The sequence below is a fragment of the Mus caroli genome, chromosome 9, assembly GCF_900094665.2.
Source record: "Mus caroli chromosome 9, CAROLI_EIJ_v1.1, whole genome shotgun sequence".
NCBI lineage: Eukaryota > Metazoa > Chordata > Mammalia > Rodentia > Muridae > Mus > Mus caroli.
This window is the reverse complement of record NC_034578.1, coordinates 5309628-5324714: the sequence shown is the minus strand read 5'-3', so window position 1 is coordinate 5324714 and position 15087 is coordinate 5309628. Positions and strand designations below refer to the sequence as shown.

Sequence of the window (15087 nt, the reverse complement as noted above, 5' to 3'; positions counted from 1 at the left end):
AAAGCTCCTTCCTGCAAAAATTATAGATAACTCAATAATAATTAGTAAATAATAATAAATAAAAATAATAAATAATAAAGTAGGTCATTCATTTGATGAGCCTGTTCTCACACAGTACTTGTTTTAGTCAAATAGGTTTGTATTGAGGTCTGGAGAGATGGCTCAATGGTTGAGAGCACTTGCTAATGAGGATCTGAGTTCTGATCCCAACAACCACATAAGCCAGGCATGGATCCACCTGCTGTAGGGGCAGAGACAGGAGGCTCACATAGGTATGCTGACTGCCAGCCTAGTTCCAGGTTCAGTAAGGGACTGAATAAACTGGAAAGATGTGGAGTGGTACTGGAGGGTATTGACACACTCTTCTGGACCTTGTAAGTAAGTAGGCTGGTGCAGGTACCCAAAGAAACACCTGTGCACATGTGTGCATATACACACATACACACCCCACACCTACAGCCACCCCCCCACCCCCCATCAACTTTCTTAAACAACTCTGCTTCTCTGGGTCTACAAAGCAAATTTGGAGTGCCTGAGAGCTCTGCAGGGTTAAAGACAATGCAGATAGAACACATCCCTATCCAGTGGAGCTGAGAAGACAGCTTTTCAACTTGTGAAAGCCACTTCTAGACGCATCAAAGGCATAGAGGACAGTGACAGTAGCAGCCTATTGGCTGGAGGTGGAAAACAAGGAGAATTCTATTCAAATAAAACATTTGACTCTTGAATGTCATGACAAAGCTGGTTCTTGATTCCTAATCATTTTATTTCAGATCTTCTTAGTAGCTCTTCACCCACCTGCCATGCTTAACCCATTTGCACACTCCTCTGTGCTCCTCCCCCATTTATTTTTCTGAGTAGCATTTACCATTAGGACCGAGTACACAAGCTTACTGCTTGTGTTGGATTTTATTTATTATTATTTACTAATTATTATTGAGTTATCTATAATCTCAAATCTTTCAGTTGGGATGAAAGCTGGAAAAATGCAGCAAATCAACTAACCTACATTTGCTTACTGTTAAGTAGCCAGATTTGTGCTTGGCACAGGGAAAGTACTGAGACCTAAAGCATCCAGTAAGGTTCTTTCTGTGTGACCCTAAAATAGAATGTGTATATCCTACAGTCAAGAGCTAAGGACAGAGCAAATTCGGATACATTGTAGGATAATGTGAACAACACATTATTAAGTAATTTTGTCTCCTGATAAGAAGAATGGACCTGTGGCCATGATTGTTCTAATGCTGAAAGTGGTGGGGCTAGAAATGGGGCTTGTGTTTTTCTTCATGGTCCCATGGGAATGATTTTGTAAGACCGCCTGGAAAGTACTACACCAGAGCTAAGAGAGCATGAACAGGAAAAATAACATCCTCTTTCCAGAAACTACACTAAAAAATAAGTGTATTCTAGTTATTTATCCTGAAGGCAACTTGTCCCTTTAAGTTTAAATTGTCACATCATCAGAGACCTCGCTTAAAATTTTGTACTAGTTTATTGGGTATGGAATAAAACTCATCCAGGAATGAAGGAGTTACTGAGTCGTCAAACTTTTTAAAAAATCCCAGTGCGTGTTTATTTATTTCATTGAAACAGTTATTGAATGTAAGGTCTTTAATTGAGTACTTCCCTACATATATGTTTTTGGAGATTTTGCTCTCTCTCTCTCTCTCTCTCTCTCTCTCTCTCTCTCTCTCTCTCTCTTCATTGACTTGATTTTGTGGTGGTGATGGGTGTACACATACCATTGCCGTGCACTGTGGAGGTCAGGGAACAACTTTCAGGAGACTCATCTTTATTTCTACCATGGGCTCCCGGGATTTGGCAGAAGTTGTCAGGCATGGCAGTCCATGCCTTTAACTTGCTGTTGGCCTCATCCTCTCAATAGGTTGAATGGTTTTGTTTTGTCTTTTACCCACCCAACTCTCTCCTTGCCTTGCACTTTCTCCTCTGCTCTTTTGTCTTCCTCTCTATCATTTTTAGTCTTGCGGGATAAAACCTAGGGATATGTTTGTGGGATTAAAACCTAGGGATATGTTTTTGTTTGTTTTTGAGACAGGGCCACATTAAGTTGCCTTGCAGAGCCTGGGACTTGTTATGTGGACCAGGTTGGCTTGGAACACCCAGAGATCAGCATGCCTTTGCCCAGAGTGCTGGGATTAAAGGTGTGTATCATATCCAGAAGAAACAGGGTTTTGTAAAAACTAGACAACAGATCCACCACTGAGCTACACCTTTGAGACATTTTACAGCCCATTAAAGTTATTAGTAAAGACTAGCGAGATGTCTCAGTGGGTTAAAGTTCTTGCTGCCAAGCCTGAAGACGTGAGTTCTATACCTGAGACCCATATAATAAATGATGTTAACTGCCTTTCTCTGGTAAATAGTCCTTGGATCTCCACATATATGCCATGGTGAGTGAACTTTCCGGCACTTATGCCCCCCCCTTCCCTAAACACATGCATATACAATAAAAACTTTAAAAAATGTAGAAAGAGATTGGTAAAACCTGAACTTATACTTAAACCACAACAATTAAATAAAAACGCGTTACCTTAGTAAGAAAGAACTTTTTTTTTTTTTTCTGATCATTTCTCCTGCTGACCTGTCTAAAGTTAATTTGTGCCCCTTTTATCATGCAGTTATAAGCAATTCTAAATGGAGACTCTGAACTTAAGTTGTTAAATTTGGAGACTGGGGCTTTATCTTGGTAGTGATACACTTGACTATAACATTCTAAGGCCTACTCTCCACCCACAGCATCAATTAAAAAACATGTTCTTCATAGGATGTGAGACATGAACATGAAGTTATCCACTGGACAGGAGGGCAGAAGCCAAGAGTAGCAGGGTCAGAGCTGTGGACATTGTTTGCCATGTGGCATTATGCTCTCAGAGCAGAGTTCACTCCTGCCAAGGACAGATACCCTGAGTCCACATGTATACTAAACCTATGCTGTTTTCTTTTGCTGACATAAGGAATCTCTATTAGCTCTGGCTGGCCTGAAACTCAACTTTGTAGATTGGGTTGGCCTCTAACTCACAGACCTGCTCACCATTTCCTATTGAGTACTAGGATTAAAGGTATGCACAATCATACAGGACATTCAGAACTTTTTTATGAGACCTATTTGTAACTGGAAGATGCTGAAAGAAAACAGAAAACCATATATCTTTTTCTATAATAATGGATGTTGATCAGATGGTTTAATGCCTTTTAACAATTTTTTGACTTTAAGAAAGAACCTGTAGCCATTCTGTCTGCTCAGACTCCACCCACTGGATTCAGTATCTATCTGACTCAGCCTGAGTTTCCTGGGACTCTGGTTTTCTTTTCTTTGTCTCTCACAGCACTTTGCATAGCCAGAGGTAAGTTTGGGCGTACTCACTGCCTTCTTATCTCTAAGTGATCTTTTCTAGGTCTAGAGAGGGATCAGTTTACTTTCTGTAAATAACTACACTGAACCCTAAGATCTGCTCTGCTTAGCTGATTGTCCAAGTCCTGGGAAGGAATGTTCTTCATCCTTTTGTGGTTATTGCCTGGGGAGGCTGAGGGCCTATGAATGTCAATACATGTAATTACAAAATGAAAACTCACCTAAGGTGTTTCAACAGATGCTCAATGGTGAGGACAATAACAATACAAGTAATTGTTAAACTTCCCCTTGAAGCACACTGCTGGGTCATTCAGCATTAGCCATCACGGTGGTTCAGTTATATGCCCACTAGCCCTCCTGTGTCTAGAAAACCTTGGTTATGCTCTCATCCATCCATTCACTCTGGCATTTATCCTCTTTCCAACACTTCTTCTGCAGTTTCCTGAATTCCAGAGGGAGGGGTTTGATGGAGATATCACATTTGAGACTGAGTGTTCTAAGGTCTCTTATTCTCTGCACATTGACTAGCTTTGGGTCTCTGTATTTGTTCCATCTGCTTGCAGGAAGAAGCGTCTCTGATTGTGGCTGAGCAAGGCAAATATCTATAGCAGAATTCCATTAGGAGTCATTGTATTGCTGTGTTTCTTTAGCACAGCAGTGGTATTTGGTTTTCTTGTAGGTTCATGACCTATCTAGTCTCAGGTTCTTGCCCGCTTCAGTGCTTTGAAACAGCATTGCACATGGGGTTCCATATCATGAGGGGAAATATAATTTCAGTGAAAGTGGAGTTGGGGGGAGTGACACAAATCCACTGTCTGAAATAAAAACAACATAACTATAGGAGAAACATGATAATCCAGAAGACAACAGCTTAGTGTGTGGCTTTGCAGGGAAATGAAAGTAGCCAAACCATGCTTCAACAGCAAATATCTTTAGCATATGATGCCAGGAACGCTTGGATGGAAAAAGGAAATAAATTGTTAAGAGTTGGCAATAGGCTGGTGAATGCCCGAGTAAAGGCAACACAAAGTCTTGCTCAAAGTCTTGATCTTGGGTAGACAGAAATGGTATGTGCTCCAGAGAAAAGTGGCTGCAACTGTGGAGGGCTAGGGAGACAGCTATGGTCAGAAGGCCTGTCAAGCACGCAGGAAGTCCTAGGTCCACAACGAGCATCCATACCTGCTATGGGACTGCCCAGCACTCATGAATTCAAGGTTCTCCTTGACTACCCATTAAGTTTGAGTCCAGCATGGGTTCCATAAGATCCCGTCTCAAGCAGAGAGAAGAGGCATGCTTATGAAATCAAACAAAGAAGCTGGGGCAGCTGCAGACTCCCACTGGCATTCACTCTTTCACAAGCATTTTCCCGAGGGTAGGAAGATGTGTGGTTTATTTTGTCGTTTGAGCTATCTGTTTTTAACTTGGGTTGTAGCAATAGTGAAATCTTTGTGGCTTTTCGTTTTTAATTTTTATGGAATTTATGGCTCTATAGACATCATAGATAAAATCTGGGCAAGTATTGGACTCTTGTTGTTGTTATTTTTAGACTGGAATCTTCTGGAATAGCTTCCCAAACACAGCATTCATGGGATTACAGACTGTTTGGTCTTCACAAGCAGCCAGTCCCACTATTTATTTTTACTGAAGCTCTCCTGAAGATAGGAATTGAATACCATATTAAATGTGTTATGCTTACAATGAAAATATTTCATCTTCTGCATCTGCTATCATAATAAATAGGGATTTAGTAGTTAATGATTGTGCGAGTCAGTACTTGTTCTGAATGCTTAGGAAATTTCATATAATATCCACAGCAGTCTTGCATGGAGTTAGTGTCTTTTTTTTTTTTTTCCCCTACAAGAAACCTGGGATTTGATGAAGCTAACTTCTTGCTCAGACATGACTTCTTTGCATGCTAGAAAGAGATGTTTTGTTGATATGTGTTGCCTTTGAGAGGAGTGAATGTATCCTATGTCAAATGGGTGCAGAGATGAAGATCCAGAATGTTCTTCTGAAAAGAATGAGGCCATTCACACTGCACTGTTGGTTTTCCCCGTCTTTGAATGCCGCAGAGTGTGGTTGTTCCACCCTGGCACACATCAGACGAGTTAGGTGGCCTTGGGTAACCTGCTCTTCTCTGTACCTCCAGGGCACTGTGAGCCATGTCAGGGCTGTGTGGCCTCTGCCAGTTCTACCTATGGTGCTGTTTCCCACCAGCTTGCCCATTGCAATGTAGTGGCCTCTTGGGGAGAGATGTTCCTTGACTCTGTTTTACTTTCCATGTATGAATGACTAACAATCCCGGAGCTTTGTCCTGGAGTCTTCTGAGGAATATTTCTTTAAATTATCCAACATCCGTTATTTTCTGACATGTACGTAAAATAGAAACTTGCGAAACAATCATGTAGAGACTTTGTTCAAGTGAAAGCTGTAGAAACCCTGAGTCCCATTGTGTTTTCCTTGGATGCTTCATGCCCAGCATGATTCCTTAGGACTTTCCTGCATAGAACAAGCTGACACATGTGATTCCAGAGAGAACCCTAAAACCATCTCTGAGATGATTAAAAACGGAGGCTTATTTGCCAGACTCCTGACTTGGTCTGTTCTGTAATGTGCTGTGTGGCTTGTATTACGTTAAAGCTCTGGTCCATTACCATGAGCATTTCAGCAACTTACCTACAATGGAATCTTTACTTTATGCAAATTCTTCTCTTTCTTCATCTTTGCCCCTCTCTTCTTCTCTATTTCTTTTTTCCCCTTCCACTCCCTGTATGTATGTGTTATCACTAATGAACTTAGGTGTTTTGTTTTTGTTTTTAAAGGAGTAAAGGATATATACCTATCCCCTCTCCTAGCTCACTCCATACTCCCTCCAACAAGACTACTACCTAAAGTGTCCATATTCTCCATAGTTAGCACTATCAATCAGGGCAGGATTCAAATCCATGAGACAGTGCAGGACATGTCTCATTCAAAGTGCAACTGTGGGACGTGTGGCCTTGTAAGAGCTTAGAAGGAGATAGTCTCTGAGAGTTTAATTATTTACCCAGCTCTTACAAATCTGTGCTTGCAACCATTTAACATGTACTAATGACAAGATGTGACAGGTACTGGGGAGATTCAAGGGTGACAGCCTTTCTTCACCTTATTGTACTGTTTAAAATATGCTGGCTAAGTTAGGTTTACACACATCTGGTATAGAAGAGAGACTAGAGAGCCTCTATGTGCAGTACATACAAAAGCCTCTATGTACAATACTTTGATAAGGGAGAGGTAAAGTGTGAAGATGGAAGAAGACAGGGGAGGCTTTTTGAAGAGATGGAGGAATCTTGAAAGGATCATTTTTATTCTAGAGTGTGGACTAAATATATGTTCTTTAAAAAAATATATAGTTTTCCTTTTATGTGCATTTGGTGTGAGAGTGTCAGATCCCCTAGAACTGCAGTTAGGGAGTATCTGTGAGCTGCCATGTGGGTGCTGGGAATTGAACCCCTGTCCTCTGGAATAGCAGTTGGTGCCCTTAACCATTGAGTCATCTTTCCGGTCCCTAAGTACATGTTCTAAGTAGGATAACATAACTACAAGACAGAGCATGGTTTATTTAAGATGGTGAAATATTTCTGCTGCCTGTGAGTTTTGATAGTATGGCTGGGTCTGTCGAAGCTGCGCTTTACAAGTTTCTGGACTCAGGAAATTATTATCTTTGCTGGTACCTGGCTGTATCTCTCAAGTTTCTGTTTTTATTGATGCCTGTGATAGTTCTCCCCCAGCAGGATGCACTGTGTCTTCTAAATTTCCACTACTATCCAAAGACTGCAGACTGTGGCAGATGCTGGGAGTGCTGGTATGGCTCCCTGGGTTAAAATTCTGGTTAACTTCTTTTTTTTTTTTAATTATTTTATTTTATTTTATTTATTTTCTTTTATTACATATTTTCCTCAATTACATTTCCAATGCTATCCCAAAAGTCCGCCATACACTTCTCCCTCTGGTTAACTTCTTATGATGTTAGTCTGTGTGAAGTTGTGAACAGACACTGACTTTCTTTTCTTTCATCTGTCTGTCTGTCTGATATCTATCTATCTATCTATCTATCTATCTATCTATCTATCTATCATCTGTTTACTTACTGAAGATGAGTTGTGTGCACAGCACAGATAGTACATGTGGGGAAATTAGAGGAGAACTTTTAGATACTGCCTTCTCCTACTGTGAGCTCCATTAACCCCTGGGCCATCTTGGTGGCCTGTGCACACCCTGTCTGTAATTCAGGTTTTTCATCTGCAAAATGAAAATGTTGCTCTCTAGTTCTCAATGGCTGCTGCAGAGACGTCAGGGTTGGTTGTGTTAAGTGCTTTGAAGAGTACCAGGTGCACAGTACGGTCGGTATGACGGTTATCACGGTCGGTCTTGTCAACCTTTTAGTGTTAACCTTTTAGGAGAATTTGTTTATTACCTCTGCTGCAGCTAATTGTATCCCTTATACCTCTACTACTGGACTGTGCTCTTTGTAAAGAAGCATTGGTACATCTGCTCTGTTCTGTTTTAATTCTCTTTCTACTTTCTTTCTTTCTTTCTTTCTTTCTTTCTTTCTTTCTTTCTTTCTTTCTTTCTTTCTTTCTTTCTTTCTTTCTTTCTTTCTTTCTTTTCTTCCTTCCTTCCTTCCTTCCTTCCTTCCTTCCTTCCTTCCTTCCTTCCTTCCTTCCTTCTTTTTTATCTCAGTTTTATCTCCACTGAAACTTGCTACGTAGCTGAGTCTGATAAGGAATCCACCATCTTCCTGGAATTCTTGCCTCCCAATGTTCTAGGGTTACCTGGGTGCCCCACCAGGCCTTGCTTTGTTTCTATGTTCGGGTTCTCATTGCCACATAGTGTCTGTCTGCCCTCTTCACAGTAGAGTGAAGTTGATGATGTATGTCTGGGGATATGTCCCCTTGGAGATCTATTTAAACCTAATCCTAGAAGTACTGAATTTTGGAAATGTGGTTCATAACAGTGGACTGACAGGTTATATATGTTCCCATAGAAGCTAACTTCATAGTAAATCCATTGATTCTTCTAAAATATAGGTAGATCTCAAGCTTTAAGTCTATGTAAAATATAGTTATAGGAATCTAATTAAATATTTACTTGGGACTTTGCATTCCTCTTATGAAATGAGGTTATAGAGTATCATTAGTGTTATCTCTTCCTGGATGGTACAGGTTATTATTGCTGAATAAAGCACAATGCCATGGCTTCGGAGGTGAATGAGAATACTTGGGAAGCCACTCCACAAACAACTCTCAGGCAGGCAGATGGGAATGTGGCACTCAAAGCGTGTTGACTGTGGGTGACATTGCTCCCTAGGAAATGAATGCGGTCTCTGCCCTGGATCCAGCTGGAACAGGTTTTCTTAGTTGTCTTTAGACCCCAGTGTCTGGGCTTGATCCTCTGCATGGCATGGTCCATAAGTTTTTTAATTAAGTGTTTACTTCTTTAGTTCTATGAATATGTGCTATCTGAATGTGTGGATGTCCACCATATGAATGACTGATGTAAGTGGAGGCCAGAAGAACAGACCCCCGGGACTGGAATTTTTAGAGGGTTGTAAGCTACCATATGGGTTCTTTGAATCCTCTGTAAGAGCAGTACTCTTGACTGCTGAGCCATCTCTCCATCCCATGGTTTATGCTATTAATCTTTCCTTTTGTATTTAGGTGGAAAAATTGATTTTCTGTTGTTTGGGACAATTTAAAATTTAACGATACATTTAAAAATAATTTTTTTTTAAATATAATCTCATGTAGCCCAAGCTTGTCTTAAACTTTCCGTGTAGCCAATGTTATCCTCCCAAATCCACATCCTGAGAGCTGGGCTTACAGGTGTGCACCACCACATCTGTTTTATGGGTTGTGGAGGACAGAAAGCAAAGGTTTGTGGATGCTACACAAACATTTCTATAACCAGAGCTATAGCCCTTAATTTGGTTTAAAACCAAGCTCATTTTATGGTGAGCTTTATTTATTTAAATAAATCATCTTTATTTAAAGGATCTTTATTTAATTAAACAAGTCATCTTTATTTAAAGGAAGTTGAAGCTGTACTTTCATTTAGGGACTTCATCTAGACAACTATGGGGTTGAGTATGGCTCTGATTTTATTTTATATGTTGTTTTTTTAGTGTTCTGATTGAATTTGGGGCTTTGAACATGAGAAGTCTGTCCTTTCTCATTAAGCTACACCCCCGGCTTGTGTTATTTTCAAACGAATGAAGGACATTGGGCTTTATAGTTCAGAATTGTACACCAAGTAGGAGATAGAACCAAGATTATCGGTTTAGGGAGCATTCAACATTTTTGTGTTGCATTGATAACAGCAAACATAAGTTCTTTGCCTTGATGGCATTATTGTTTGGCATTTCAACTTTGGCAGCTGCAAAGTAAGACTAAATAGAAGGAGGGGCAAGGATTCAAATCCCACCAGCAGCTGAGTGCATCCAACTCTCACCTTTCCTCTTTAGTCTTAGAATTGTCCTGTTACCTGCTGGAGGTCTGGATTCCTGCATGTAATCCTAACTGATATGCTTCCAAAAGCACTGTGGAGGGCTTGGGATCGGGGTTGGGGGGTCAGGACCAACTTAACCTAGTTTTAAAATAGACACTCATCTGTTACACAGAGACACACAGTAATACCTGTTGCATCAAAAGGGGACACTTGAAATGTCTAAGTCTGATTTCTTGAGCATGTTCCAGGGACTATGGTTTGCTATGCCACTCTGAACATTTCCTTTCTCCTTTTTTGAGATGCTTGCCTTAGAAACACTCAGTGTGTTCTCAGTGCTCTCCAGTTGCCAGGAGACTTTTTGGTTCACTGTCTACCCTGTCTATTCCTTACAGAGGCCAATTGCAAACCATAGCCTAGCAGATGAGTACATTGAGGTACAGATGCCACTGAAATTTTGCTCTAGATTCCTTTATTCCTTGGATCATAGGATGTCTGTCAAATGAATTCAGAGCGCACACATGAAGCATTACATAGTAGACAAGGTTAGTTTATTGCAGACAAATAAGGTACTCTTTTTCTGTTTGGGGAATAGTCTTCAAGAGAGCCAATGAGGAAGAAAACACAGCCTCAGAGAGGCCAGTGGCCAGAGAAACAACTGTGCTAGTCCATATGGAGCTTTTATATTATCTCTTAAAGTTATTGCGATAGCTTTTCTGGGCAGCACATTTCTAACCAGGGTATTCACAGAATTAGCTTTTGTAAGAGAGCTCAGTAGTAATTTTGTTCTTTAACCAAAAGCCTCCAGTTAGGTAAAGTGTGTTAGCATCCAGGCAATTCCATTAGGCTCCTTACAGGGACCTAGCAATGGCTTATGTAATAACCTGCGCCCATCACCTGCCACCACCAGGTGAGGTGGGGGTGGCATATAAAAGCACTGCTGGCCACCCCAGTGTTCCCATGTGTTCCTGACCAGTCTCTCTTTCTCTGCCTTTCTGTCCTTCTCTGTCCCCCACCCCTTCTCTGCCCTCACGACTCTGCTCCCATTTGTCTGCCTGTCTACATGTCCACTTTTCTGCATCTACCATGTCTCCAGGTCCTCATGCCCCCTACACAGCACAATAAACCCCCTTATACCAGATCTGTTGCATGGCATAATTTCTCAGGGAGACACCTTGGCATGGGAAGGCTCCCTCTCCACATTATATTTCATAACAAAGTGACCTTAGGATCCTTGGGCCCTTTTGTATGTTGTGTCTCCATTTACTATAAGAAGAATGTCTAAGACCCTTTCTTTTGAGGAGCAGTCAGCATCCTACAGTTTCTTCTCCTGTTTTAACAGCTGCTGATTATGGGATGGGTGTATTCACGAAGACCCCAAATCTGCTTATGAACGACTGTCTAACACAGTTACAGAACTTACCCACACTGTACCACTAGTTACTGTAAACCATAGGGGTGGAAACCAATCAACCTTCTTGCGGGGCCAATGTCCAAGTGCTTGCCTGCGTTTAGTGTCACAATAAGCAGGCACTTTCTTGTTTGAGGATAGAAATCATTGTGGACATTCACAGCAATGACTGTGAAGGAACAGCTGAGCTTTTGCTTTGTAGTTCAGGAATCCATAGAGCTAAGAAGGTATTTAGGGAGAAATGGAAGCTTATACCCAGAGTTCCATAGGACACATGTGTCCAAGCAGCTCATCTGGTATTACAAGAGGCTCAGAAGGTCTCTTGATGGTGGGAGGGAGGGAGAAGGAAGGACATTCATTGGAGAATCCCTGGTCTCTTGTGCTGCCAGCAAAGCATGAGCCTTCTTTATAGTCTGTGTGGGACAGTAAAGAGAGGTTAAATTTTATGCTTCCCTCTGGTTTTAGCAAGAGTACTCACAGACAGCTTGGCTTAACATATCCTAGGAATCAGAATCAGAGTGCCTTCTCTCTCTTCACACTATTTGATATGGCTATTATTGTTATTCTGTTTAATTAGACCTGGTCATCCTGGTAAACGCCTGTTTTTGCACAGCCCCCTTTTTTGAAAAGCCCATCATCTTTACTACCTGTGTGAGCAGGAATCAAGATAATAATGGATGCTACTTACTGTCTTTTCTAAGAAGCACCTGGTACAAACCTCCTCTAGTCTTCCCAACAGTCCTGAAGTGTAAATTCCTTGTTTTGCAGATCAGAAAAATGAGCCTGCGGAAAGAGGAGTATACTGCACGCAACTGGGAAGTCTATCCCATAAAGCCCTTGTTTTTCTTGCTGACTTAGAGTTCACCAGGAAGCTCGAATTCAAAGTATCCAGAAGTGGGATTTAGGAGCTGGCCCTAGAGTTTTTCTCTTTAATAAGAAGAGATGTCAATCTGTGAGAAACATCCTCTTTTAAGGACATAGTTTATTTTGTAAATAAAAAAACAACCAAACAAAACTTCTTCCTAATACATTTAAAATAAGACGTCAACAGAATTTCCCAATTTTTAAAACTTGGGGACTATGGTCCTCAGAACTGCCATTGGGGAATGCAGGAAGGAGGCCAATCCCTTGTGTTGAAGGATGCTCCAGTGTTTTTGCCAGTGGCTCCTTGTATTTATGCTTTCATAACTGTTTAAGTCCTGTAAGGAAGACTGAGGACAGCAGAAGTCAGGACGATCGCAGTAGACACGAGACTGAGCTTAGGTCTAACAGAAATAGTGAAGAGTTTACTGTCTGCTCTGAACAGATTTAGAAGGAATTGTTAGTTAAGGAAACATGACAAGGAGTGATGTGCATGGTGGGGGCCTGTGTGCTTGAGGACAGGCAAGGAATTCTACCTCAAAGATTGGCGGGCATGGTGTGGGATGTGCTGAAGAAGCTGGATGCTGAGGCTGGGGACTCTCTCTCACTTAGCAGGATCCTTGCTAAGAGCAGGCTGTAGGGACCCACCAAGGAAGGCCATGAGGCTGAACTCTGATTAAGTTTCATCTCAGACATCTTAGTCCCTATAGATTTGGTCAAATTTGAGTTTAATATCGATTTATAACTCATGCAAGGATAGTATTAAATAGAATACATATATCATTTAATTTGAAAAAGCTGTACATTTTCTTACTGTAAACAACTTCAGAAGAGTCAGCAGCCAAAGGTCAGCATGGTTCTGGGAGATGAAAATGTCATGGTTTCCCTGATGTGTACTGTCAAGTCATTTTTTAGTTTCATTTGACACATTTGAGTGGAGTTTAAGGACCTGTCACTGATCTTATAAATCCTTCATTCTATTCTGGAAATGAGTCATTGTTATTCCAATTTTCCATATAATAGCAGGAAACAAAGCCCAGAGCAGTTCAGCAAGTAGCCCAAGTAACATAGCAAGCTGGTGGAGGGGCATGGCTTTCAATCCAGGCAGCCCAGCTCAGGACTAGAAATGCATCCAAGGTGGCTGATTCACAAGCTTACTTTTTGGGGGTCTGGCATGGAAGGTACTTTATTTATTCTTCACCCCAGAAATAAAGATGAGCTCCTTTTCTGACTTTCCACTCTAATCCTTGATTGGATTGAAGCCTGCATGGGAGTGTGTTTACACAGTTTTCCAACAAATCACGAAGTTCTTTATAAACAGCCTCTCAGGTCACCTTTTGCCTTCGGCACCTAAGTCAGTAATCCACTGGGTAAAACCCATTCCTACCTTTCTCACAGGGTGCATGGAGCTTTTCCTATCCATCATTCAACTTCTTCTCAGCCCTGCTAGTCACCTTTCATGAATTCCTTCTGTTTTCAAATAAATGTCTCATTTCTGATGTTTGAGTGGCCATTCCCTGATAGAGGCTTCCAGGTAATTTACTGGCCCCACTCTTGTCTTGAAGGGTCAAAGGGCAGTTTCAGACTCTAAAGCATGTAGCTATTTAGTAGTCTTGTTATATTTTCGTCAATTCACCAAGCTTGTATTTTTCAAAACCATGTTTTCCTTTGATTTTCTGAAGCACCTCACCTCATGATGGGTCTCTCTTCACTGCAGATCTGTCCATGGCTGTACAGAAGTTTTCCCAGTCTCTGCAAGACTTCCAGTTTGAGTGTATTGGAGACGCAGAAACTGATGATGAAATTAGTATTGGTGAGTACTGGAGTCCACGTGCTGAGTGCAGGTAGTGTTCTCATCGAAACCACACAGACTCTGCACATTTCTAAATAATAAATATTTAGAATAGCCTCTAAATTTAATAAAACTGAAGGTATGATTTTGAGTTTCCGTGAAAAGACATTACAAATCATTTCTAAATTGATCCCTTCCCCACCCCTCTCCCCCGTGGGGAAATTACTTAATCATTCCAACTCAGGTCAGCACTTTGAGAAAATAGTGATAACACTGTTTGCCTGTCTTCAAACACAGGCTGAGCATGTACTTAGTACATGTGGTATAGGATTTAAGAGCTACCTTTCATTTTCCTTACATCAACACTGAATTCTTGGCTAACACTAGCATTTGTTTAGAAAGAAAACAAAGCACATTTAGTCATGATATGTTGAACTAGTGTTCTAACTATGGTTCAACAACTCTCAGGCAGAAAGTATGTTTCATTTTTGGAAAATTTTTGAGACCAGGTATCACATATACCAGATTTCCTTCAACTTACTGGGTAGGCAAGGTGACTTTAAATTTCTGGTTTACATGGTATTGGGATGAAACCCAAGGCTTTATGGATGCTAGGCAAGCCAGTGCTTACTTGGTAAGCTATATGTTTAGGAGTGTGAAGGACACATGGTTATTGCTGGTACCTGGGTTTGTAGATGGTTCTTCTTGCTTCAATCTGGCTTGGAAAGTGGCTCACATATGACGGTTAGGGAGTCCATCGGAAGTGAGGAGAGACCTACTTGCTATATGAACATCGAACAACAAGTCCCTTCCTTCATCCTTAGGATGAGTGGGAAGGATGAGCAGGAATGGTCAGGTTCCCTCATCCTCTGGAACTGTCTGGTCACTTTTCTTGTTACACTGATGGAGATCATACCACTAGGTTGTTGATATGCTCAGCGTATGCTGTCCCACTTGCTTCTGGCTTTTTGACATTTGTGTTGTAAATACATACAGCCAACACAGCCAGATAAACCTAGGCTATATTACTAGGAGAATAATAACACACAGGCATCACTATTTAAGAAAACAATACTCGGGGCTGGTGAGATGGCTCAGTGGGTAAGAGCACCCGACTGCTCTTCTGAAGGTCTGGAGTTCAAATCCCAGCAACCATATGGTGGCTCA

General features: G+C 41.2%; 1 protein-coding gene across 2 annotated transcripts in view; it reads left to right on the top strand.

The window, feature by feature from the left end:
- The window catches only part of Arhgap42 (Rho GTPase activating protein 42), a 247051-nt gene that overhangs the window by 45040 nt on the left and 186924 nt on the right, over positions 1-15087 (top strand). For both annotated transcript variants that reach the window (XM_029481163.1, XM_021171512.2), the window contains one exon: positions 13846-13941. In XM_029481163.1, the coding sequence (XP_029337023.1) occupies positions 13846-13941 (96 nt within the window). The remainder of the gene's footprint in view (positions 1-13845; positions 13942-15087) is intronic.